General features: G+C 47.7%; 1 protein-coding gene across 1 annotated transcript in view; it reads right to left on the bottom strand.

Moving 5' to 3' along the window:
- The window catches only part of CDC42EP1 (CDC42 effector protein 1), a 75,087-nt gene that overhangs the window by 33,170 nt on the left and 14,726 nt on the right, over positions 1-27,191 (bottom strand). Inside the window, exon 2 of the mRNA XM_069653041.1 lies at positions 19,803-20,783. Within this exon, the coding sequence (XP_069509142.1) occupies positions 19,803-20,247 (445 nt within the window). The 5' untranslated portion in view covers positions 20,248-20,783. The remainder of the gene's footprint in view (positions 1-19,802; positions 20,784-27,191) is intronic.

Below are 27,191 nucleotides of genomic sequence, written 5' to 3'. Positions count from 1 at the left end.
CTGGACGGTTGATTTCGTCACGCGCCGGCGCTACTGCAGGTTTCCTGTGATGGCGTCTGGGGGTGCAGTCATTGCCAGAGGATTCGCTTTGTGAATCCAGCAATTCTTGGCTGGGAGGCCAAGGGGACCGGGGTGGGGGATTTAAAGTGCTTCGCCCCACCAGTGGCCACTGTGGTGTTCTGCCACTTCAAAACAGAAGAACCGAGCGTGTTCTTCATTGCGAAGCAGGCCTTTTCACATGGTCTAGCCTCTGCTCAACAGCGAGCCTGCTTACTCGAGTGCCTTTATTCTTTGCGCCACGAGCAACCATTTGATGACACTCTGTGATTGTTGGTCTGCGAACCTGTCGCTGCCTGATTGCATCTTCCATCTTGAAGATCCCTGACAATGACGAGGTGAGTAGATTAACAGCGCTTAAAGCGTTAATGAAAACAATGCCTTCTAGAAGGGCACTGTAATGGTGCACGTTTCCACATTAGCGAAGATTTATGGTTGGAAATCGTGGAGGAGTGCTCCCCTTAGCCCCCCCCCGCCGTCCCCCTAAAAAAGCAAGCAACACAATTGGTTGGCTGAAGGAAGGCCCGTAGCTTATCTAGGCTCTGAAGGGCTGGGCTGAGGCCTGTCCTCCTTTGGGGGACGATGAATGGGGTAGCACACATTCCGCCATTTTAGGCACACAGAATGTAAACAAGCTCTGTGTGCGTTGTCCTATCTAGCTGTGATTATGGTCGGTGGGATCGTTTTGGTTCATTAGACTGCCGGCCATAAACGCGCAGACCTCTTGCGCGTCTGCACAGTGCACTCTGGAGAGCATCGTGCAAGGCCAAGGGGCCGCATTTCTTTGCTTAAACCAGATCGCTTGAGGTACGTGCTGCAGCACAACAATGCCGTGTGCACAGGGGAATGCCTGCACTCCTCGGCCATCACCGACTAAAGGTTTTTAGCCAAAAAAACACGAGCAAGTCCACCCTCCTCTCCCTGAACACTGCGGGAACTGCTTATAAACGAAACAAGACCTTTGAAGAGGGCTGCAGAGTAAAACTCACCAAGCTGAGCTTGCAGCATTTAAGCACCAAACCTCAATAGCGATGGTGTTTGGGTGGCCTGGCGCCAAATTCACCTTCCAGAATTATGAGGCTGATTGAGTACCATTATGTTTGGTAGTAATAACACTAATTGTTACAGTGATTACACGCCAGAGAAATAGGGCATGAGGTGCTACACATAGAAATGTGATACCATAGCAACTATTGTAGGTGGATATGGAATATCCAGGCCACAGTAACATGAACACAGCCACTGCTGTTATTATGCGCAAAATGATAGGCCATAAAAGCATAAAGAAGTCAAGGTGACTCTAGATAAGGTCTGGAGCATCCTGTCTGCCTGTCATTTACTGGCCAACCCTATTCTCCAGCCCTATCTTTCTGAATGTAGCACATCAGAGAAAGCCAAAACACATGCTAGAGGAAGCCTTCTGGGCAATTGCGTTATACTTTTACTGGCTGGTGTTAAAATATATGTAATTCATTAAAAAAAAAACATTTTCTGAATGCATTCATGCTGGTTGTAAATAGATGAATACATTGATTATATTGTTATGTGCAGAGAATGGCAATTACACAATATATATTTTTGCAATGCACTTTTTGACAAATTAAGTAATGAATTTAGTGATATAGTTTCGTACGGCGTGCTGACTGTTCATCCCAGCATACATGTGCAACTTTGTGTGATAAGTGTTTTGTTTGCTGCCCGGTGTGGCACATTTTAACTGGGTCCCTATCTTTGTGTAACGTGAAGAAGTATTAGACACACCATGGAGTACCGCCCCTCCGTTATCAAGTCTGTACATACGCTTCTCTCTCCCTCCATCATTTGCACTTATCACTGTTCTTTCGATCACCTCTGACCCAGGAGCAAGCTCAGCACCAGCCCCAAAGTGGTAAAATGGCTGAATTAAAAAAACAAAAACATCATTATTGCACCCTTCTAGGCCATCCGTTTTGTCCCGTGAGTAGCTACCTCTAATAGCTATGTTTGCCAATTTAAAATAAAGCCAGTACAACTCTTTTTGGCTTTTCTAGCCCTCCCACCTGTGCACTCTTTCACTAGGCCTGGCTCTGACTGCGTCCCTCCAAACTTGTTGCCATCAAAGGCCATAGTTCCACCACTTTTCTTTTTACACTTCGATTACTGGTGGGGGAGAGGGGTTCTACCCTCCCTACATGGACACCAGCCTGCTTATTTTAATAGGGCTCTGCTTCTTCTCATCCTGTTTTAATTTGCGGTTTGCTTAGTCGAGCCAACACTGGTGAGACCTCTGAGATGATACGCAACAAACTGACATTTCAAAAAAACCTTTTTACATGCCCTATGGTATCTCCTCCTAGCGACTTGCACACCAAATCCACTCCCCTTGCTCTATGTGCTGTCCTGCACTCTGGGTCTCCTGCTGCCCTCTGCCTCTCTGCATGCTTACCTGCAGGCCACCCCTTCAAGTGTTAACATGCTCCTGTTCTCTGCCTGCATCACCTGTTACAAGGTCTTGTCTTTTGAATGTGGTGATCCCCAGACACCTCACACGGGCACAGCGGCGGCGCAAGTATGCTGCCATCAGAGCGCCTATTGGCTGCTGGTCACTTCCCATTGTGTGACTGGCTGGGGCTTTTCTGTCCGCTGTGTCCTTACCACTTGTGGTTGGTCTGCCTACTGACGGTATTATAGACGTCACAGACTCGGATAGCACCGACTGACCAGTACTGAGAGTTCATGTGGAAGCGTGGCAGATCCCATGCAAGCCAACTGCCCAAACTGCAGCCGTCCCTGGGGCGGTCTCCTCTGTGCTCCTATTCCCCAGTGGTGATTGGTGTGTGGGTGCTGGCTGGCCACTGTCTTCTTGTTACAAAGGATTCCTCAGCACCTGCACTTTAATTCTAGCTGTCACCCTTATTAATAAGGCGTCCTGAGCAACATGTGTAGGGAACTCTCGTAATTGTGTGTGGACCCCGCCAGCTACCCTGCCACACCTAAAACCCTGAACCAAGTGCCTTTATCGAACAAACAGCAACTAAAACTGGTGAGGGCATTGCTCGGTGATATGATATGGCATTTATAACGCACCTATACACAAGTGTTTCAAGGCGCGAAATGGTGCAGGTGGGATGCAGGCCCATGCTATAACACAGGACAGTCAGGAAGATGAGATTGTTAGAAAGTAACAGTAATACAGCTTCAACCAGAGCACACTTGTGAAACCTCCTTGCTCAGACTGGGTCCATCAGTTCCTTCCTAACTTATGTCCCTTCCCCGTGACTCTCTTTATCACCTCCCACCATATCCTTCTAAATTTGCTCTTAGTAATTAATCCTACCACCTGTATCCTTTTACTGTATTCTTGTTGCAAAGCACTATGTGGCTTCACAGTTATGTGTAAAACTCAATACATACACACGTGCAAGCTGCTGTATCGTTCTGGATGGCAGGAGCTACAGCACAGCCACTAGCTCACCGCTGACAGCAACAGTGAGTGACGACAGAGTGATGGGAGAAACAGCTCCACACAAAGCGCTGAGGAAACCCAGAGAAGCCAGAGGCGAGGAATAGAAACCAGGAGTCATTTCCTCCTGCCCTGTCCTAGATATGAGAGGAACATGCGTACTGACGCTCCCTGAGCAGAAACAAGAAGTTCCCAAGAAAACAGCTATTAATAAAACAAGAGATATGGCGCAAATAGCTGCCCGATCGGTTACATCCTTGCAGCAGGCCAGACACAGAATGCAATGTTTATGCGACTCCCTTCATGTCCAAATTGGGAAGTAATAATGTATCAGTCTTGCTGTGGTGTCCATTTGTTATGTGCCCTGCATTATCATTGGTAACAATAATGCAACTTGTCCTGCCAGCAAAGGGCATCGGAATTGTATTTCGATTCCTCCAAATTGTTGTGTCTGGCTCAGGAGCACCTGGCGAGGCACCCAGCAGAACAGTTTATGCCACGGTCACGCGGCATCCAGAAAACACGGGGCCCCGTTTCGATCGGGATCACCCGGTCGGTCAAGTAGGCTGGGATCACCCAGCAGACAGTCCCTGGCTCCGTGGGCACACAGGCCAAGGGAAACTGTGCTGCCGCTCCACCTGCACGTGCCAGCTCAGCTCCTTTCATTAACAACGGGTCATGACTATGTCATGACCCACACTCTTAAAAGGGGAACATCCACACTCCTTCTCTTCCATAGCAAAAACAACAACTGTAAACATCAAACATGTGAATCAACATGACAAACTTGGATCCATTCCAGTCCGTGCACTCATTCTGTCATAGGAGGCAAACCCCTCTCGTCACCTGGCGATCCCAAATCACAGGGTCAATCTCCACACCTGAGGAACCTTGCTCCAGTCCTTCCTCCTTCCCCGCTTGCTGGTAACACCGCTGAACACCTTCCTGGGCACAAAATAGGAGGAACACAGCCTTGTCCTCACCTTCCTCCCAGACGGGACCTCTGCCTTCTGGTGACATCAGCTCAGCCATGCATGATCTGGGCGGTCTACTTCCCGCTGTTTGTCGAGTATCCCCCCTTTACGCGATGGCGGGTACCGGTGCGACTGGCGCCTCTATATCAGCAGAGCTTTAGTAGTAGGCACAAGTCAGGTCACTGCTGCCACCTTATACACGAGGAGATTGTGCAGAGCCTGTTTTAATAGTGTTACCTGGGTATGGCCTGCTGGTGACCAAAAGGCTGTTGGTACAAACTCCCTGGAGCCATGTGCCCAACCAGAGGATTTGAATGATATGGACGGATCTGGCAGGTCTATTACAGGCAGGGAGAGTATCAAGATCAGACACGACGCAGGGGATCAGGGACCCCGGTAAATCAACCCCCATCAAATGATAAAACCATGTACCAAGGGAGGCTATCACACTCCAAATAAGATCACACCGCAGAGGAGAGAATCAAACCTCTAAGAAGAAAATAAATAAATAATAGATTACACATCATGGGGTTGATGACTGCCAATTTCGGGAATTATGCACTCTGCGAGGGAATAATGCAATATTTGGGGGAATAATGCACTCTGTGAGGGAATCATGCACTCTGTGAGTGAATAATGCACTCTGTGGGGGAATCATGTATGTACTCTGTGAGGGAATCATGCATTCTGGAGGGCATTCTGTGAGGTAATCTTGCACTCTGGGGGAATCCTGCACTCTGCAAGGGAATTATACACCCTGTGAGGGAATCCTGCACTCTGTGAAGGAATCATGCACTCTGTGAAGGAGAGGAATCATGCACTCTGTGAGGGAATCATGAACCCAGCGAAAGCAATACCACCAGGGGAGGGCATTGTACAGCTGGGGCAGTGGCCATGCATTTGGGGTGGAGATAGAACACTAGCAAAGAGCCCAAGACAAGGATTACACACCCTGGCTGGTGATCATGCACTCAGGGAGGAGACCACACACCCGCCGAGGGGACCTTGAGGGGGGATACCACACACACACGTGGATCACAAACCAAACTCATGGATCACATGCCCTTGACTTAGGGGATCACAGAGACAAATGCCCTCATGCACAAACTGGGCACACCAAGAAAGGGAATTACTTAACCAGTGAGGGGTTCAAGCACAGCGTGGTAGTAACACGCCACAGCAGTGGGTCCACAGTCAATCATGGAGTGGGTCAATAGGAAACCATGACTTTGGTATAGAATAAGGGCCCCTTTCTTCAAGCCAAGATGCACAGGCTTCCAAATCTACCCCATTCACCCTGTTTATCCAAGCCCAGCAAGCTGACTGACCAGAGACCCACTACCCACCCAACAGCTGACGAGGATTTTCTGTGGGGAGGTCTCATGTGATTCTCCCCCCCTCCCTCCCCCACTGGTAGTGCCACCCTGTGAGTACAGTGTGAAATGTTCTACCACTGCGGGCATCCTGGACTAAGTTGGGTAGATTTGCACCCTCGCTATCCTTGCTGCAGCAATACAACATACGCAGGTGAGAGGTGACCTAATAAGTGCAAAGACACAGAGGCACGCGTATAGCAGATAGGATTTTGGCATCTAGTGAGCACGAAACCCAGGTTTTCAAAGTACCCCTTTGTTGTAATGGAACTGAACATCACACACCAGATGCAAAAGCGAATCCCAAACTGGAAGTCATCCTCCAAAAAACGGAATTCCTGGTGCTTGTTCCCTTACCTTTATCTTTCTTCATTCAAATATCGAGGACATCTCTTGCATGACCTGGGAATCTCCCCCCTGCCTTATCGCTAACACTAAATTGTTTGGTTGCATTGGTGTAGACAACAGACCATACCTTGACCACTCCATCAAAAGCACTGTCTGCCGAGGAATGTAGCAATCCTCAACCCTGAAGTGGACTTGTCTGAACTGGTCCAAAACCTCGTGATTTCGAGATTAGACAATGGTAACACTCTCCTCTCTTGTCTCCTAAATGACCCCCTGCCACCTCAGAGAGGGTGCAACGAGCAATAGCTGAGCTGATCTCTGCAGCTTCGGCCGCATCACCCTGACACTTCATTGACTTTCAATAGCTGTATCACCAACAATACTCTCCATCAAACCTCCCCAAAGATCCTGAATAACAACCTCAAGAAGGGTATCCTTTTGGAAATCCCAGCTTCAAGAAGCAAACTCTAAGCCAATCCTTTTCTGTGAATGCTGTGAGGATGGGAAACTCTCTTACCCTTGGATTTTGGTACACTCCCTCCCTCCTCTTCATCAGCAAAGACTTGAAGACAATGCTGATCGAGCGGTTCCTGACACATAGCTTCTAAGCCGCGCTTCCTCAATGAACAGCGAGTACACCTGTATCGCTGATATTTATTCATCCTCATGCTGCCAGCTCCCCTGCTCCCTGTGGCCTGCTTGTGGACTTGCTGCTAGCATGCTCATCTTCCTCGCGTCCTAACCTTATATCTGCATGCCTACAGCTTCTTTGCTAGCTTGCTTAGCCCGCACCCACTGTTCGCCTGCTGACTTTATGCTTTCTCCACAATAAGGCCCACAACTAAAGTCATGGAGCCCAACATCACACACCAGATACCAAACTGGAGGTCTCAACATTTCCTCAAAGCCATCCTCCAAAAAATGAATTCCTGACGCTCGCTCCCTTGCTTTCATCTTTCCTCATTCAAATATTGAGGACATCCATGTCATGATTTAGTCTGGGCAAAATTGCTTGGAAATGAAATGAAATGCTGATGCGTTGGCCATATATGCTATATCGAGATGTTCTGAACTCGTCATGGGTTCGAAGAAAGTGTTTTGGGTAGTGTATACCAAAATAGTATTTCTGGGGCATATGTGGTTCAATTTCAGGATCAGTTTTGTTGGGCAGAGGCAGGAGGTTGATCGAGCAGTTACGGGCGTAAGCCTTAATTGAGACTCAGGTAGAAAATTGTACCAGGATGTAGGTGAGGGACAGGTTAAAAATAAAAATTAGGATTACTTTTAGAGAAAGTGGTTTAAAGCATGATTTAGCTGAGCAAGAGGTAGGGCATTGAAAAAGTATAAACCAACCCTTTTATCACTACTACTGACTCAACTTTGCAAGGCATAAATGAATGTGCCATTTTTTGCCAGTGTGAGGTGAAGAACATCACAAAGTTGTTTGGGGCAGGCAGCAGAAGACATTTAGTGGCTGTAAATCAGTGCACCTTCTTTTAGTGGCCAGACCGAATACTAGTCACAAGTTGCAAAGTTGTGAATATCAAATATTAGAATTGTATTTAGGCAGTAGAGTGCATTCAGTGTCTGCAGTTGAATGTGTTGTCTTTTTGAGGCCAGACCAAATACTAGTTGCATATAAAAAAGCTTACATTTCTTGATAGGCTGGAGTGCATTATTTTCAGTGGCTGTAAATCAGTGTGTCATATTTAGTGGGCAGGGCAAATACTTTTCACAAGTTGCGAAGTTGCCAATAACGAACCTTAGAATTCTTTTTTGGCAAGACAATGCATTTAGTGGTGTTATAGAGAGTGCCATCTTATTGTGGCCAGACCAAAGACTAATTGCAGAAAAAAGTATTCTCTTCCTTGGTTGGCAGGAGGAGGTTATATTCAGTCCCTGTAAATCAGTGTAGCATCTTTTAGTTGCCAGATCAAATATTTTTGTCGCAAGTTGTGAAGTTGCGAATAATACATCTTAAAATTCTTTTAAAGAATTCAGTCATTGAGCTTGTCGTCTTTTTATGGCCAGACCAAGTGCTACTGCAGAGAAAAGTCTTATAGTTTTTCTTTTTCTTTTCTCTCACTGCGTTTAGAGTATTAATGAATGCCTCTCGTTTGAGAATCACTTTCGTGAGGAGAGACATGAATGAATGTGCCTGCAGTTTGGCTCATCCCACTGTTGTACTGAGCATTGAGACATTGGGGATTGCTGTCTGTTTCACGTTAATACATTTTTTTAATTAAGTATTATATTTCCTAATAGTCAGGAAGAGATTGCATTCAGTGGATGCACCTGCGTGCACTCTCTTTTAGTGGTCAGACTAAACAGTTGTCAGAGTGTATGGCTTTTTTGTAGTAAGTTGTGAAGTTGCAAATAACAAAACTTGGACTTATTTCCATGCAAGAGTGTGCATTGAATGTGCCATCTTCCTGCGGCTATGGAGAAGTGAACATTCTGTCCGGAGCAGTTAATAATGGCAAGGGGAGTGTGAGGCTTGTGGAGGAGTGGAGGTTCAATTCACTGTCGCTGGGACAGAAAGAGCAGAGGAGTTAGAAATTGTATCTACTGACAGGCCAGAATGAATACTTTCAGAGGTGCAGGGTGTGAGATGTCCCTAGTCTCCTCCTCCACCTCCCTCAGCACGCACACTCACCGATGATGATCATGACAAACACGAAAATAAAACGGCACTATTGACCCATCTGAGTCCAGGCAGCAGCACATGCTTTTGGAATCTGATGATACAGAGCAGAAGAAGGAGGAGGATAATGCAAATGTTACAGAGCCAGGCGAGAAGGACAAATCTACTGTTCCACCTTTGTATAGAGTCTTTGAAAGACAGCCTGCTAGATCAAAGGTCATTGCGTGGCAGCCACATCAGCATCTCTGCACACGCCACCAGCAACGTCATAGCCAGAAGAGCGTAGGAGGACACGTCTTCTTGCTCCGGCATGAACAGCCAAAGTGTGGAAGCTCTTCATACTACAGGACAAGGAACACCAGCATCTCCCTGCCTGCACTCTGGCCAGTAGGACTGTGCCCAGGGAAACTCTGGGCCTCTGTTGGGTACCATATCTTTGCAGTGCCATATGATGTAAACAGATGCACAGGACTGAGATGAACCCAGAGGATCTATACTGCAGCCCTCTCACCACAGAAAATGCTACTCATGGTGTGTCACAACACTAGTGAATGACTGCAGATGTGGTGCCTGACTGGTTGTAGATGTCATTAGCATTTGTGATACTGCTCTCCTGTTCTTGAGTCCTGTGTTTTACATCCACAGGATTGGGCAGAGAGCAACTTTCCAACAAGTCACACATTACTAACACAGGCACATTTTTCCCTTCTCCCTGTAATAAGAGAGCTGCAAAAAGGTAAATATTCTTGCTACTCCAGCCTCTGCTAGTCATGAGAGCACAACAGCCAGAAATGTGTGCTACGCGTTTCAACAGCAATAATCTGCTATGTTGGATCTGCAACTCGTGTCTCTCCAGATATTATGGACTAAAACTCCCATGAATCCTCACCATAGGCTATGCTAGCTAAGGCTGATGGGAGATGTAGTAGAACATATCCAGAGAGTCAGAGATTGCAGACTGCTACTTTAAGCCATTAACCACTTTATTGTGTTTTTCCAAACTGCAAATATCTAAAGAGTTGATTAAGATGTTTGTCCCCGACAGAAGGCAAATGTGCAAACGAACCAACTATGATATGCACACATTCTCACGAGCTTACTTACTTCGTGTGCATTATATCAACTCACAATGGTGGCTTCTACTTCATTTACCATAGATAAGACAGACATTGAGTTCAGCGATGGCTTTCTGCATCTCCCACAGTCTCCACCAAGTCACATATACATCGGCCTTTCTTCCATCCATGGGAGGATATGGAATCATGTGAGGGGCTCTTTCCGATATTGCAGCATTTTAGGAAAACGCAGATGAAGACTGCAAATATGGAATATAAATCACTGGATTTCTGCAGTCTGAGAATTCATTTTAGGAGTGTTCAAATTCACAAACCGTGACGATATGAGCCAACATTTGGTCCATTCATTTGATTCTGTTCTCGGGGTCTCAGGTAATAAAATTGCGGATAAAATGTCACCAGTAAAAAAAATCACGGCAAAAATGATGTGGTAAAGCTGTTCCCCATTATAACATTTAAGGGGAGTGGGGGTTGCGGGGGTGTCCCCCACTCCCCTTAAATGGTATAATGGGTCCAGAGGTTGCGGGGGTGTGCCCCGCATCCTTTACATGATTGTGACGCAAAAAACCACAGCATTTTTGCCGCAATATTTTGTATTCACAGCCATTTTTGCCGCGATTTTAAGACATAGAACCGTTCTCAGTTAGTTTATCTAACTCCAATTAACCCTTCAACTCTTTGATCAAAGTTTTTTGTACACCCTTATGCAGACAGCAGTGCATCCGAACGCCAATAACTCACTATACCCTTCTTGGACACTTGGATATATGTTTAGGGACTATAGGTTCACCTTTGAGAGCTGCCGCCCCACCTTTCCTTTTCCTACACTTTTTCCCAATGCACAGGAGGCGCCTCCAACAGAGTTGGGGGTGCTGGTGCGTGTACCCCGCCACAGAATTGTCGACTGGCATGGGGCCCAGCACTCCCGACTGATGGTCATCTGACAACACAGGTAACGTGTGCCACCATGGCGTTTCCTTTGGTCCCTTCCTGCCTGTCTAAATTGCGGCAGATCTACAGGGCAATCACCACCAACAAAAGCAAGCAGCAATGGTGGTAGCGGCAATGCTGACGGTAGGGATATGGCCCGGCTGGTGAATGGTACCACCTGCACTCAATGCAGAGAGGTACGTGGGCAGGCTGAGAGGATGCGGGACTGGGGACTACTTATGCCGGTGTGTCCAGTATTGCATTGGGCAGGTGTGTCCTACGGTGTGGACGCTCCTATATTGCTGTCCTCAGGGCTGGAGGGTGCTGTGGAAGAGGGATCACCATAAGTTAACGAGTGTGCATTATGACTAGTCATAGCATGCTTCCATTGTGTATTGCTGCAGTCTCGAAGGAGAAACCCTTCGGGTCACGTTGTCCCCTGCACCAGCTGAAACTTGATAAGGAGTACCCGTGCCTACCATTTCCCCTCTGCAAGAGCAGCCACAAGCCTGAAAGCCTCAGTCTCTTCCTTCTGCTGAGGCATCTGCTGGGCATCATGCTCTCCCTTTGCCCCCTGCACCACCATCTGCACCCTATTCTCCGTGCAGCCCAACAAGTCTACAGCACTCTTTCCCAGCATTTCCAACTCCAAAGATGCTTAAGGCATTGTCCAGCAAAAGGTCGAGCGCATCTGCAACGACTACAACGTGCTACACCTGTACCAAGTCATTTCTTACCTGGCTTCTCCAAAGACACATCTATTACCTCTGGCACAAAATCCTTGTGCCTGAAAGCTTGTGTACAGTGTAGACATTTTTGACCATAGCACATAAAGTGGCCCTTGATTTCATTGTGCCACAATAAATGCTTTGTTGTAATGTGTCTATCTTTCCTATCTCTGTGGCATGCTGCTCAGGATGTTTGTTTGGATGTTTGAGGTAACGAGTGCCCAGAGTAGGGGATGCTGTGCGCTACTCTAAATTCTTTAATACACAGCAATCAACCCTCCCAATGATATCTATTTTGCCAACCTTTAAAGCCCGAAAAGTAGATCCATGCAGGCTTGACATGTGGCCAACTTTGCACCAGAACTGCAGATGAACTGGCCTGCTGTTAAATCTCAGTTACCAGTTTAATGATATACACTACAGAGTGTAATTTGCTTTGAGACTTTGAGAACATTCAAACATGTAATTGCTCATTTTAGTATAGACGGTAAGATAGCTCAGTGGCTCCAGTGCTTGCTGCTGCGATGTGTGTGTGATCTGCAGGTTGCAGTTTCAAATCCCGGCAAGACCAACTCAGCCTTTCATCCTTCTGAGGTTGATAAATGAGTACCAACACAGGTTGGGTGACCTTGTATGTATATTTGTTCTATATGAAGCGCTTAAGTGTAAGTGCTATATAATAACACATCATTATCATTTAGCCTTGGACGTCTGCTTGCATTCTTAGTAATTTGGTAATATCGGCCCATACACACTTATATTAATGTTACATATGGTGATCCGTTCTTGTATGAAATGTATATTACATTACAGCGATATCGTACCCATAATTTTCATAGTGTACTTAGGAACAATACTATGTGATGGCACTTCCTGTTTTATCAAGGGGTGAAAGGTTGTGTTCCATCGCTACCCGTGATGTCACTTCGAGGTGGGGTCAAATTACATCACTTCCTGTGGTGTCATCAGAGGTCAAGATTCGTGTGATGTGGCTTCCGCTACCCCTGGCATTCTGGTGAAATGACATCCCTGCAAGGAAGGTGACTAAAATGGGAAGGATCCTCTGGTTCACACCTAAAATGGGAAGGGTTTTAGGTTTCGCAAATAAGGGTGGATACCAAAGGGAACATGTTATATCTATTCATGTGGAACGTTTCTATGTCGCACATTTCACTGAGACTCCTCCCTGTTTCAGGGACAGAAACGCTACCATGGTCAGTTGAAGGAGCTGACAGGATGGGTATTAACTGCTGCTGGAAGAATAAACATGTCATATAACTCTGAATTGGCTCTGCAAGTTACTACAGAACACTTATTGTTTTTGGTCGATTTTCTTTTGGAGTCAAATCAAGGTAAGGGAAAAAAATTGAAGACTCCACACAAGCCCTAGTATGCCAAACACACACAATGGAAAGGTTTTTTGGTTCACTTTTTAAAAATCTTTTGGGGTCACACAAAAGGGGGAAAGGATGGCATGGTATAGTATAGGATTCATAATGAGCGAACTATGGCCAAAAGGCATCTATGCGCTGCAAGGGCAGATAAACTGGTGCGCCATTTAACATATCTAAGAAATAAAAATAGATACTTTTTCAAAGCCTTGCCAAACCAAAGGTGGTCGTTAATTTCGCAAAGGTAAGGCGGCGGGCACTCCATAGAGTAGGAGCAAGAACCGAAAAAGAGCAGCCTCTCCTACACGCGCTCTACTCAAACACGGAATTCTTAGTACGTTTTGTGAGGCCGAGCGTAGTGGGATGGCAACAGGCTAGTTTGGATTGCAAATAATCTGCACCCATGTTGTGAATTACTCAGTGAGTGATAGGAAATTTTGAAGTTGATTCGAGAACTCACTGGCAGCCAATGAAGCTGGCACAGCAAAGGCTGCGAAGGGAGTACGTCTGAGCACACCCAAAGCAAGTCGAGCTGCCGAATTTTGAAGAATTTGTAAATGCGCAAACTGATAAAAGGGTTGATCGTAGTATATTTAATTGCAGTAATCTAACTATCCCATGATGGAACAGGTAACCACCATCGTCTGGCATTTAGTCAGAAGAAGAGGGAGAATCTTCCTGAGAACTTTTAGTTTGGTAACGCCAGCATTACATACAGAGGCCATTTGGGCTTCTCTAGAGCCAGATGGCAGACGTTTCATGCCCAGGCTTTTTCCTGAATTGCAAGGGGCAGGACAAGGGCCCAAAGAGTCAGGCCAGTACTCTGTACTCCAGAATGCATTTCAGTTAGGAGGGCCAATCGCCAGGACCTCCATTTTCTCCCCATTAAGTTTCAACCAGTTTTTTGCCATCCAGTCCCCAATTGCAGATAAACAGCTTTTTTCTGGTTTATATGGTGGCTCAGCTGTTGGTGAGTCAAGACTAACTGTATATCGACGGAGTATGTGTAAAAGTGCACCCCATGTTCAGCGATTAGATCACCCAGAGGACGAAGGTACAAGTTGAAAGGAAGCAGAGGCAAAGAGGAGCCTTGAGGAACACTGCATGAGAGAGTAGTGGGGGCAGATCGCCAGGAGCGAAGAGATACTGTTTGCGTATGATACGATAAACATTGCAGGAGGAATACGATAAATGCCAGTCTGTTCCAGACGGTGCTGCAGAATATCATGATCAGTTGTATCAAAGGGCGTGGAGGGGTCAAGAAGAATCAGCACCCCGACCTTCCTGTGGTCCCGAAGCAATGCGAGATCTGCAGGAGCGAGATCATGACAGATTCAGAACCCAAAAGAGGTCTGAAACTGGAAAGGGCGTCAAAGGTGATTGGCTTCAAAGAAGCGGGAGAATTGAGGAGTTACAATTACTTCCATAATCTTCATAAGAACCAATATAAGAGATATAGGCTGAAACTTAACAGATAAAGAAGTCATCCAGGTGTGGCTTCTTCAGAAGCGGGGTAACCACAGCATGTTTCAAGGGAGCAGGAATCACCCCAGAAGAGAAAGAATAGTGAAGAGCAGCTGTGAACAGAGGCATGACTTTCTGCGGAACGGACTGGATAACATGGAGAGGAACAGGATCAATTGACGAGGCCGACTTGAGCTGACAGAGAGCGGTCAGGACTGCCTCGTCGGTAACAAACTCAAATTGAAAAGGCTTCACTGGGTTAGCCAAAGTAGAAAGTGGTGCCGGTTCGTAGAATCAGGAGGATACAGACTATCATTAAAAATAGACTGTCGAATCTTACCAATCTTCTCAGTCAAATGTACACTAATGGAGTCACATTGCGCTTGAGAACAGGGGGAATTGATTACTGGTAGAGGCAAGGAGGAGAGTTCCTTCACTACTCTGAAAGGTTCCTGTGAGGAACATGATGCAGAGGCAATACGGTTTGTGTTATAAACGAGATTTTGCTGCCTTGATCCCACTTTGGTAAAGATGCAGGGCCTAAACAGCCACAGGCATGGAGATTCAAAGAAAACCAGGGTGCCGAAGGTTTGGATCGAAAAATCTGTGTCTCAACTGTGGCTAATGTATCAGGTATGTCTGTCAAAGCATTAAACAGAGCAGTGCAGGGCTCCTGTCCAACCGTCTCAACAAAATAATTAGTGCTGGCCAGCAGATGGTCCCCAGAGAGGGAAAGGGAACCTTACCCCAAAAACGATAGGGGAAGGGTGGGGGGGGCTGGGAGCAGTATAGTAAATGGCAGAAAAAGATGATCAGATAACAACACCGGAAGCAGATTAAAAGTGGCGGTCAGCGCTTTTTCTGAGAAAATCAAGTGCAAGAAATGTCCTTGGCAGTGAGTTGGAATATGACTGCGAAGAAAAATAGGAATATCCGCTAAAGTGCCAAGAAGGTTTTTAGTATAAGAGTGTGCAGGATCGTTTGGATGAATGTTAAAATCAACCATAAGTATATGTTTTGGGTGAATTAAAATCAAATCTGCAATAAGCTGCGCAAACGCACTGACAAAATTAGCCAGCGGTTGGGACGGGGTTGGGGGGTGAGAGATGAGTAAAATATGCAAAGAAATATTAGGTGTAGGTTGGAGGCGAACTAAGTAGAGTTCACAAGCCAAATAGTGGGCCTGCCTGGGGAACTGGAAAGCAGTTGGTAGATGCCAAGTAAATAAGAGCTAGACCGCCTCCTGCAAGAGGGCTGCGTCTGTCAAGACGCCACCATTCATACGTGGGTGGTAACGTCTGCCTGATGTCACGGCCCGAAGGAGGTGTAAACCAGGTTTCAGTGAGACATAAAAGGACAGGAGAGAAGTCTTCTAGAAGAGTCTACCTATCCGCGTGATGCACAGCTGCTGACCTGGCATTAAATCAGAAAACCTGCAAGACACGAGGACGAGAAGGCAGGTGCAGTCTGTGGCTCCCCACCTGAGAGGGTCCCCGTAGCAGTCACCTCTGCAGTGTCTAAGGTATTAACCTGATTCCTGGAGCTGAACAAGGCTGTTTAAGATTCCCGGGATGCAAGGTTAAGTCAGGCGGCCCCAAGGCTAGTAACTCGCTACGTAATATTTTTGCATCATCCACAACAGGAGCAGGCTGTGGAGATGTTACCCACTAAAGGCCCATGGCCCGTCCTCAGCACGGATGGGCACACACAGTCTTGCCTTTACCTGTGCGCGTCCGCTCCCCCGGCACATAAGTGCAGGCAGTCAAGTGGGGGAGTGACGCGGTAACATGTGTAAAGGACAGTGAAAACACTTGTGGGGTTTTCTCAAGGAAAACTAAGGGTACAAAAGGGGCCTAATGAACACTCAAAAGGTAGCAGATATTGACCAAAAGGTACTCAGATCTAATGCATGGGCTACAAAGATCACCAAACTCTCAAAATTCCACTAAGACTCAAGTTGTGGGCTTGCTCTCTTCACTCCTGCAGCTGTAGACAAACAAAACCCAGAAAGCGAAAGTGTAAGTGATCTGGTCCTTTTATAGGGCTCCCGAACCTTCCAAAGAACACCAAATCTCGATGCAGGATACGGGGAGTCTCACTGGCCCGCAGAACAGAACCCCCTCCGCCCGAACCTGCCGGACGCATGCGGGTGCCATGAACGGCTGCCGGTAGGTCCTGCGCGATCCCACCAGGACACCGAATACAGGGAGCTGTGTTCAGTTCAAGCTGCGAGCAAGGCTGGGCGGGTGTAGGCCAGGCCCTACCCATGATGCACCTTTCTTCTACCTGATGGCCTGTTACCCTGCCTTCTCTTTGCACCCTGACTCCCCCGCCTCCCCTCTCCTTGACATGCTTATGGCTTCACTGCTTCCACGCTCGCCTACACTCCACTCCTGACAGGTTTGCATGCCTCTGAGTTCATTGTGGGCAGGCTCCCTTCTTCCCCCTCACCTCGCACCCTGCTCCGGATTGCCCCCCTTTCACTCACTCCCCCACACTTGAGACCCACTCTATAAAATGATCTCCTCTTCTATTGACTTATTGATACAAATAGCCCCAGGCCTTTAGATTATTGAATATGACGTGTGCAGGGAGAAGGCAGCAAAGAGAGCATGAAGGAAGGGTTGTGCTAAGCCTTAGAACGTGGAAACGAGGAACAGGAACAGGGGAATATGGGCAAGCCTATTAGTGGGGATGCATGACACGAAAGCATCACTCCCCTCTCTCAAGTGAATCTGTGATGTTAGTTAAATGGATGACTGAGTAGCCAGGAAATGAGAGGGCCTTGACATGGAAGTAAAGTCACTACTATATGGGCTATGGAGTGATACCATTGTAAACAAGTATGTACTAGTTTACTTAGGAAAATAAGAGCATATTTTCCTCTGTAACTTATTAATACAAATTTTTAAAAAAAGGCAAAAAGAGGTTCACCAGGGCACACATGCCATTTTTAGTTTGGGCTGTTATGTGTCTCTTGCTACATCTATGAACAGAAACTATTGCATTAGAGTACAGATGGTGAGGAATGGCATAAGAGGGGGGACACAACAAAGCCTGTGGGTGTTGTTTGATTATGTGTCCACCCAGTGACTGCCCATGGCCATGCTAATCCATAAGGCCATTCCCACCCAGTTCCTACCCCAACCCACCCAACACACCTCCTCATGGGAACTCGTTCAGCTCGCTTTTTCAAGCCTTACCATCAAACTTTGCACTCAAAGTGCATGCCGGTATTTTTTCAAAGCAGTCTTCTGAGAGTTAAGGACTTAATTGGAGCTGTAAACGTGCCACTGGTGTGATAAACATGTCTTAACACGGTCTTCTTCAGCCTCTCTATTAAGCATGTCCTCACTAAAGTCCTGTTAACACAAGCAATGGCAAAGCCAACCGTTTTGGCTTGTTATGCAGTGTCTTTATTTGCCTAGGTACTCGCACCATTTCACACGTGCAACCATCAATAGCCAGTTAAGACCAGTATGGCAGTGCCTGGCAAGCGTCGTTTTCATGCCTTCACAAAGCCCAAACTGTTGGCATTGCCAATGCTTGTTTTGAAATATGGTTTACATTTGTGTCGTGCAAGAGAAGGTGTTTTAAAACTTGTTTTATTGCTGGGGGATGTCCATCAATGCTATTCACTTTTGAAAATTCCAAAATGTATCTGTGCTTTGGCGTGCGCGTGAGAGCTGAAAAACAATAAAACATACAGAAGGGATATATAGCTGCGCGCACAAACACATATGGCTATTAGCCATGATAAAACATGAAAACAACACACACCCAAACGAACAGAAAAAAAGCTTGAAACATACACGCCATGCCATTGCAGACATTTCACAATTCGGACAAATGCCACATGCCACACGCCACCCGCGGAAACGCTATACACAAACGTGAGCAAAAAGAAGTAAAAAACACGACAAATATATAGAAATGAAAGAAACCCACACCATACCATCATTGACATCTAACAAAGCAGGCACGGGCACAACAAGCGAAACACTCGCGCAGACGCAGAAGTGGAAAATACGAACATGAAACACAGAAAAAAAACACCGACCAACTCATAAAGGACAGCTCACTAATCATGCAAGCATACAATACGTAAAAACACATGTGGAAACAAAACCAAGACATGCGTTATAATTATAGGTTTACGAAAGCTAAGAAGATGGGCTTTTTTGGTGCTTGTTTTATGCAGGCCCACTATAGCGCAGAGTATTAGTGAGTGACGAAGGCCCTCTGGCACTGACAGGGCACTGTGACAGGGACACCAGGACAGGCACGTGCTGCACTGATGCTCGCTCTGTTTACTGTGACTTTCTCCACCTGCTGCAGTGTCACCCAGTCCCCTGCACCAGGCAGACGTCAGCAGGGGAGAGCTACAAAAAACTCTGAAACAGACAACACGATATCATGATTTACCATCATGTTAACTTCTTAACCTTCACCTTCCTTCCTTTTGTCCCTCCCCCACACCTCCCCCCGTCTCTGCGATGCCCCCCTCTTCCGTTCACCCTCGGTGCGTTGTGGCAGTGGAAGGCCCTCATAGCACTATAGAAGCAACTAACATGACATTATAAGACCCTCAAGCGCCTCTGAACTTATGCCTAACCTGATATGACAACTCGGGCCCCAGAGGACATGACATACCCAGCCAGCCATGACACCTCATAGGCTAACAGACCTCACTTTCCACATCTGTTAGGCGATAACCTTTCTGAGACGGCACACCCTACATCACCAAACACCAAGCACCAACCACCACTCATAGCATTGATAACCGGCCTTGGATACCGCCCCAAGCACTGCCACGCGTCCCATACAACGTATATTACCTGCCAACCAACATGAGATGATATCATACGCTACTAGACACCACGAACAGCATGTACAAAGACAGATAACCATCTTGAGACGACCCCCACCCAATACCACCAGCAGACATCACCCACTGCACCGATTGAATGATCATCCTGAGAGGACACACATTACACCACCCGGCCACGCACAGCACCTACTAAATACTAAGCAGCCTGAGATGACACCTCAAACGCTAACAGGCATCACTCCCAGCACCCATTAACGATACCTAGCCTGGGATGTCACCCCTTGCACCAGAACACATCAACATCATTTGCAGCTCCTGTTGCCTAGTAGTCAGGCTCTGGTGACCTCCCGCACTACCAGACGTCTTTCACAAGCCCTAGTACCATCTAAACATCCCAAAGTGACAAACCCTACACCTGAAGACTTCACTTACTGTTATAGGTCCTGTGCGCATAGACGAACCATGTCCCCTTCACAAGGACTTAAGGGGTTCTCACATTTTGTCTTTCCACCTCCTCCCCCCACCAGCTCAGCGTAAGACTTACCGTACGGGTACATGTTTCCAGACATGTTGTTGATTGGAGCGCTCTTGTAGGTGAACCTTTCCGCCCCTCCGTTGGCTATCTCATTCAACTGTGGCAGCGATACAGCGTTCTTGATTATGGGTGAGACAGGAGGTGGTGGGTATGTTGCTGGAACTGTCTCGCTCCTGACACTGCCACCTCTGCCCCGCAGGGGTGACTTCCGTACATGGCGCAGGGTGCGGGCGAAGAAACCACCCTTGCTGGGTGATTCAGCTGCAGGGCCCCCATGGTCGCTGAGGAAGGAGGTGTCACCGAAGGCCTCGCCTCCGCGGCCCACGTGCATGGTATGGCGGAAGTCCCCCATTGGCGGGCCGATCATATCCAGGGTCAGGTCTTGCCGCTGACGTCGTTTTTGGTGGTTGCCAGACATCAGGCTCTTCAGCGCCGGTAGCTTACCCAGACTCATTTTGCGAAATCAAATTCACCAATCGGTACCAAAATAAATCAATAAACCAACTCCACATGTGGGTTACGTGTTCTTTGACGCTGAGGACCAATTATGCTGGTGATGCTAGGCTTTTGTATGTGTATTGTACTTTGCTGTAAATCCTAAGGTATCCTTAGATGTTATGGCCCTAGGGTAATTGTTCCAAGATGGCCGGTGTTTACAAAAGAGGATTTCGTTTGTAGATGATAAACAACGGTGTGGTATTCGGAACTTGCAAGACACTGTTGCTTGCAACCATTGCTCGCCCGGTTCCAGAATGGCGGCCCGTCTCTGGAGGTCAGCAGCTTGCCACATAATCCATCGCTACTGCCATCTTTTGCTGCCAACTCTAGGTCTTTCGCCTGGTCTTTCTTTGGCCGCTGAGGCGTTTGGGAGGCTGTTGGTGGATGTTTGGGGTTAGACAAATCTGGACTCCTCCTGGTTGGGGTGCGTTCTTAGTTCGATTATGGCAGGCAGTCATCTGGTAGAGGGTCCCTAGCAAAGAGGAGCGCAACCTGCAAAAGAGAGTGAGAGAGAGAGATTAATATATGGACCATTCCTATAAGTCAATGGCCACTCTGAAGCATCTTCATGATGGAGATATCTCTGTCACACTCAGTTGTTCTGGATGGAGGGGCCCCGGGTGGGTGAAAGGCTGATTTTTACAGGGATTTGAACCTGTGAACTGCAAAACATACACAACTCCACAAAGCACGCATGCAACTCATTGACCCCCTCACAAAAACACACAGGGAATTTGGTCAGAGCAAACTTGTGCTATGGCAGATCCTGTGGCCCAGTATCTGCCCCCTTTATTTATGCCAACCAGGTCATGCATGCTTAGGATCTGTGGGCTTGGTAGGTCTAGCTAGGGTGGTAACTAATACTAGTGCACCCCAGGGTGGACATAGGGTCAAACATGTTAAGACCATGAAGGGATTGGAACTGTTGGTGTTTAGTGAGGAAAAAACAGGGCTGTGTAAAGCGGAGTTCTTCAGGGTCGATGCCCTGCTCTTGCCTCTTTCAATGGGATGCCCAGGCTATGGTGTCTGCCTCCTCAGGGGAGGGATGCCATGGCATCTGACCTTTTGCGGTATGGATGCCTTAGCGTTTGCCCTTTTAGGGATGTATACCCGTGATCCAGACTCTCAGCATTAGCAGCCCTGACATCTGACCCGATATCTGCTGCTTTAGGGGGGAAGGGGCGGTGCCCTGGGTTCTATCTCTTTAGGTGGATATCGTGGCACAAGTCACTTTTTACGGAATGGCCTGAATTCTAGTTCTTTGGGGATAGATGTTTTGGCTGTGCTGGTATCTAGCTAGTAAGCAGATGTATACCCTGGCTTCTGCCTTTTTGTGGGATAGATGCCAAAGCTCCTTCCATTTGTATGTGATCAGCTGGTTCCTTCCTCCTTGGATTGTAGCGTGCCCTGGCTTCAGTCTCTTTGCCAGAAGGATATCTTGGTGTCTACCTCTTTGTGGGATGGATCTTTAGGGAAGATGCATCCGAAGGCTTTAAGTGGGTCGGGCCTATCCAGGGCTAAGGCCAAGCAGTCTCCAGAAGGGGTTCCCATGTCGTGGCCCACGCCGACTAGCCCTGACACATCAACCAGCTGTGTAGCCAAAGCACTGCACACAAGACTTTAAGTTGGCAAGGGCCAGCCAGAGACGAGCCCTGGCAGTCCCTAAAAAGTAGGACTCTGCCAGGGCCAACCCGGTCCCACAATGCTGCAGTGGGACTTTTTCCCGTGCCGCCACCATTTTGCGAAATGCTGTGATTGACAGCGGTGTCAGCCACAGCGTCGTGCAAACTGGAACTTCCTCTCATGACCCGCGAGAGGAAGTTCCAGTTTGCACGACACTGTGGCTGGCACTGCTGTCAGTCACAGCATTGGCAGCCAAAAGCATCGTGGCAGGAGAAAGTGCCAGTTACTGCAACTTCCTCTTGTGCCCCCTGATAAGGGGTCACAAGAGGAAGATGAAGCCCCAAGCCCGGGTCAGGGGGTTGGCTAGCTTACCAGGTGATTCTAAAAGCTGACCAAAGCTTAGATTGAACATCTTCTGATTTCAGGGAACCAAAGTTGCAAAATAAAATGTAATTTCTTAGCTTGTCTAATTAAGGTGCAGCAGTATCAAGAATACAATTTTACTTTCTGTAGAGTATCCGACCATTTGTGGCATAGGAGTGTCTCTGGAGGTCGTAATTCAGGCATACAAGTCGTATTTGGCCAGCAGAAATAGGAAAAGGTTGATCATGGCAGGGACGTTGGCAGACAAATGAACATGCTGATCATGTCACAAATTGGTTTTTGGATAGATTGGGCCGTTTGGCATTCATCGGGCATAGAGGAATCATTATTTGTTTAATTTATACAAATGTTCTCACAATTTCACAACCGATTATTTATCCAAAGGATAGAGTGGGGAATTTTAAAATCACAAAAAATTCCCTATTGCCATTAAGAACTGAGATAAAATTGAAAATTGACTATCTAGAATATTTTATTATATGTAATTAGAGGGGATTGTAGAATTCATACAACGTCATGCATACTTTACAGGCTATCTATATCGAGCCCTAAATTCAGAGTTTTTTTTAATACTGGGGAGGGGTGTGTGTGTGTAGGGGGAGGTAGATGGAAAGGAAGAGAGAAGAGAAGGAGAAGGAGGGTGAGATTGGAGGAAAAAGAACAATGACGGGCTGCAAAGGATGCAAGCACATGGAAAGAAAGAGAACGAAAAGGGGAACGGAAGAGAAGGGGAAACGAAGGGGAAAGGAGAGAAGGGAAATAGCAGTGGGAAAGAAGAGAGAAGACAAGTGGGAGAAAGAGAAAGTGGAAAGGAAGCAAGGGGTGACTGAAGATAAGGGGGAATTGAAGGGGAGGATGGGGTAAAGTGAAGGGGAAAGGAAGAGGGAAGGGAGACGGGGAGGCAGAGACATGTGAAAAGAAGTTGAAATTGAGATAAGGGTGAAGGAAGGGAAGGGAGCAGGGAGAGAGAAGGGGAATAGAATGGGAAGAGAGATGGGGTTCAAAGAGATGGGCATGGAAAAGTGGAGGAGGAAGGAAGAGATGAGAAAAGGAAGGGAGAAGGGGAAGGAGGCGAGAAAGTGGAAGGAAAAGACAGGAAAGGAGAGAAGGGGAAACAAGGAAGAGAGTGTACTGGAGGAAGCGAAGACGAAGAAAGAAGGTGAAAGCAAGTGAAAGGGAGAGAGAAGTGGCAGGAAGCGGTAGGAGGAAATAAGAGAAGGGGTAAGAAAGAGAAGGGAAGGATGCAAAGGAAAAAGGAAGGGGGAAGTAGGCGAGAAGCCGGGTCCACCTAGCTCTCAGATCACAACTCTATAGTCCTTAGTTTTATTTTTTATTAGTACCCAGCGAGGGTTCAATCAGAATGAAACAAGCATTCTGATTGGCCCTAGCCAGTGCATTACCTGGCCGGGAATCCCTCGGCCTGGATTCCACAGCCATTGTTCCTGGCAGGGTTGCGTGGCAGCCCCTCACCCAATGAGAAGGCTCGAAGCAGCGCTATCCCCGCTCCGAGCCTCCACGCGGCTGAGAAGCTGCCTTCGCCCCCTGCTGTGGACTCAGGTATGTTTTTTTCCCTTTCCTCCCACCTCCCCAACCCACTTACTTTCTTCTCTGTCGTCTCCATTTTCCCTTTCCCAGCAGCCATTTTCTTGGTCTTTTTTTTTTTTCCTGTCCTGTTTCGGGACAGACAAAAATGCTTTTAGTACCCTGGTCACACAGATCCTGCGGGCCGGGGTACTAATAGCAATATGCCCCTCGCGGCGGGGGCATTACTGAGTCAGGTAATGACCCAGGGCCAACGTTAAGGCACTCGCTTTGCTCGGACCTATAACTCGGGGCATATAGCTTAAATAATAGCATGACATATTAACATATGCTATGAAGTGAATCAGAATCAGTTACAGAGCTGAAGATTAGACACAGTGCAATTAAGCGATTTGCGCAGGATCACACACTTTGGTTGTACCAAGCAGTGTTGCGATATGCACTTAGTTGTGTAGTCCAGACCACCCATGTCCATGTTTACATGTTCTTCTTTAGGCCATGCTCATCAAGTATTAGACCACACCCATCAGGCAAGTCACAGCCCCAAATGAGGGCCCCCTGAGTTTCTTACCCCACTTAAAGCACTGGCTGTACATTTACACGGACTGCCTGCAGGACTCAGCCCTTTCGAAGTACTGACATCTGCAGAAAGCCAGTGTAACCGTTGCTTCAGCTACACGGCTGCCAGATGACTCTGAACTCCGAAACAAAAGGAGGGCTGGAGGGCCTAGTCCTTCCTTTTGTTTCAGAGTGAAGAGTCATTGTGCAGCACAAAGCCTTTTAAACAAGGCTTCATGATGCCTGATGACTCTTTACTCGGAAACAAAAGGAGAGACTGGGCACTCCAGTCATCCTCCTATTTCGGAGTACAGAGTCATGAGGCAGCAGGCAGCCCTTTCATTCCCGGAGCCTGTGGTTTTTAACCACGCATCGCCTTGAATGAAAGGGATGAGTGCTGCGTGTGAGAGCTGGGGCAAAATGGCCTCACACCTTTGGCATGCCCTGCTAGTAGGTGCTGCACGCACCAACGATAATAATGCCAGTGTACCCCTGCTCCCCTGCTTTCACCAGCCCCCCTACCCTTCATTTGCCAGGGGGCTCTCGTTAAGGGGGCTTGCCCTTAGTACACACATGCTTATGCCACGCCCCTAATGAGAGCCCCCCCCCCTACCCCTGTAGATTTAGAATCCCACTGGTGCAGCCCTTCCTGTCTTTTTACGGCATGGATATTGTGGCGTCTGTCTCTTAAGTGTATGGGTGACCTGGATCCTGTGTCTTTGGGGGATGGGTGCCATGGCTCCAGTCCCTTTGGAAGATGCATGCTCTGGTTGCTGCATGTTTGGAGGATATTCCCTGGCTCCTGCATCTTTAGGAATAGATGCCCTGGTTCCTGACTTCTTGTGGGATGGATGCCCTGATTCTTGCATCTTTGGTGAATGGATGTCCTGGCTGCTGCATCTTTGGAGGATAGATGTCCTCGCACCTGCATCTTTAGGGATGGATGGCCCGGATCTGGTATCTTTGGGGACACATGCCCGGGCTCCTGTCTCTATGGGGGGTGGATGCCCTGATTCTTGCATTTTTGGGGGATGGATGCCCTGGCTGCTGCATCTTTGGGAATGGATGCCCTGGTTCCTGTCTTTTTGTGGGATATAGGCCCTGATTCTTGCATCTTTGGGAATGGTTGCCTTAGCTTGCACATTTATGGGGAATTGATGCCCTGGCTGCTGCATCTTTGGAGGATAGATGTCCTCGCACCTGCATCTTTAGGGATGGATGGCCCGGATCTGGTATCTTTGGGGACAGGAGCCCGGGCTCCTGTCTCTATGGAGGATGGATGCCCTGATTCTTGCATCTTTGGTGAATGGGTGTCCTGGCTTGTGCATTTTCGGGGCATGGATGCCCTGGCTACTGTATCTTTGGGCAACAGATGCCATGGCTCCTGCATCTTTAGAGATGAATGGTCTGGTGCCTGTATCTTTGGGGACACATGCCATGCCACTGGTGTATTTCGGGGTGGATGCCCTGGCATCTTTTTCTTTGGGCAACCTCTGCCATGGCTCTAGTCCCTTTGCAGGATGTATGCTCTGGTTCCTGCATTTTTGGAGGATATGATCTGGCGTCTGCATCTTTGGGAATGGATGCCCTGGTTCCTGACTTTTTGTGGGATATAGGCCCTAATTCTTACATCTTTGGTGAATGGATGTCCTGGCTTGTGCATTTTCGGGGCATGGATGCCCTGGCTACTGTATCTTTGGGCAACAGATGCCATGGCTCCTGCATCTTTAGAGATGAATGGTCTGGTGCCTGTATCTTTGGGGACACATGCCATGCCACTGGTGTATTTCGGGGTGGATGCCCTGACATCTTTTTCTTTGGGCAACCTCTGCCATGGCTCTAGTCCCTTTGCAGGATGTATGCTCTGGTTCCTGCATTTTTGGAGGATATGATCTGGCGTCTGCATCTTTGGGAATGGATGCCCTGGTTCCTGACTTTTTGTGGGATATAGGCCCTAATTCTTACATCTTTGGTGAATGGATGTCCTGGCTTGTGCATTTTCGGGGCATGGATGCCCTGGCTACTGTATCTTTGGGCAACAGATGCCATGGCTCCTGCATCTTTAGAGATGAATGGTCTGGTGCCTGTATCTTTGGGGACACATGCCATGCCACTGGTGTATTTCGGGGTGGATGCCCTGACATCTTTTTCTTTGGGCAACCTCTGCCATGGCTCTAGTCCCTTTGCAGGATGTATGCTCTGGTTCCTGCATTTTTGGAGGATATGATCTGGCGTCTGCATCTTTGGGAATGGATTCCCTGGTTCCTGCCTTTTTGTGGGATATAGGCCCTAATTCTTACATCTTTGGTGAATGGATGTCCTGGCTTGTGCATTTTCGGGGGATGGATGCCCTGGCTACTGTATCATTGGCCAAAAGATGCCATGGCTGATGAATCGTTAGATGATAGATGGTCTGGCTCCTGTATCTTTGGGGACACCTGCCCTGGCACCGGTGTATTTGGGGGTGGATACCCTGGCATCTGTTTCTTTAGGCAACCGTTGCCATGGCTCTAGTCCCTTTTGGGATGCATGCTCTGGTTCCTGCATTTTTGGAGGATATGATCTGGCGCCTGCATCTTTGGGAATGGATGCTCTGGTTCCTGTATTTTTGCAGGAAACATGCCCTGCCTCCTGTGTCTTTGGGAGATGCATGCCCACCTCCTGAATCTTTGGAGGATAGAAGCTCTGGCTCCCGTCTTTTTGGGGGATGGAGCCCTGGCACCTGCATCTTTTTGCAACACATGCCCTGGCTGCTGCATCTCTGGATGATAGATGTCCTCGCTCCTACATCTT

Source organism: Ambystoma mexicanum, chromosome 3q (genome assembly GCF_040938575.1).
Source record: "Ambystoma mexicanum isolate Mex_15411 chromosome 3q, UKY_AmexF1_1, whole genome shotgun sequence".
In the NCBI taxonomy this organism is placed as follows: Eukaryota; Metazoa; Chordata; class Amphibia; order Caudata; family Ambystomatidae; genus Ambystoma; species Ambystoma mexicanum.
The sequence above is the reverse complement of the archived record's forward strand: the minus strand, read 5'-3'. Positions and strand labels throughout refer to the sequence as shown.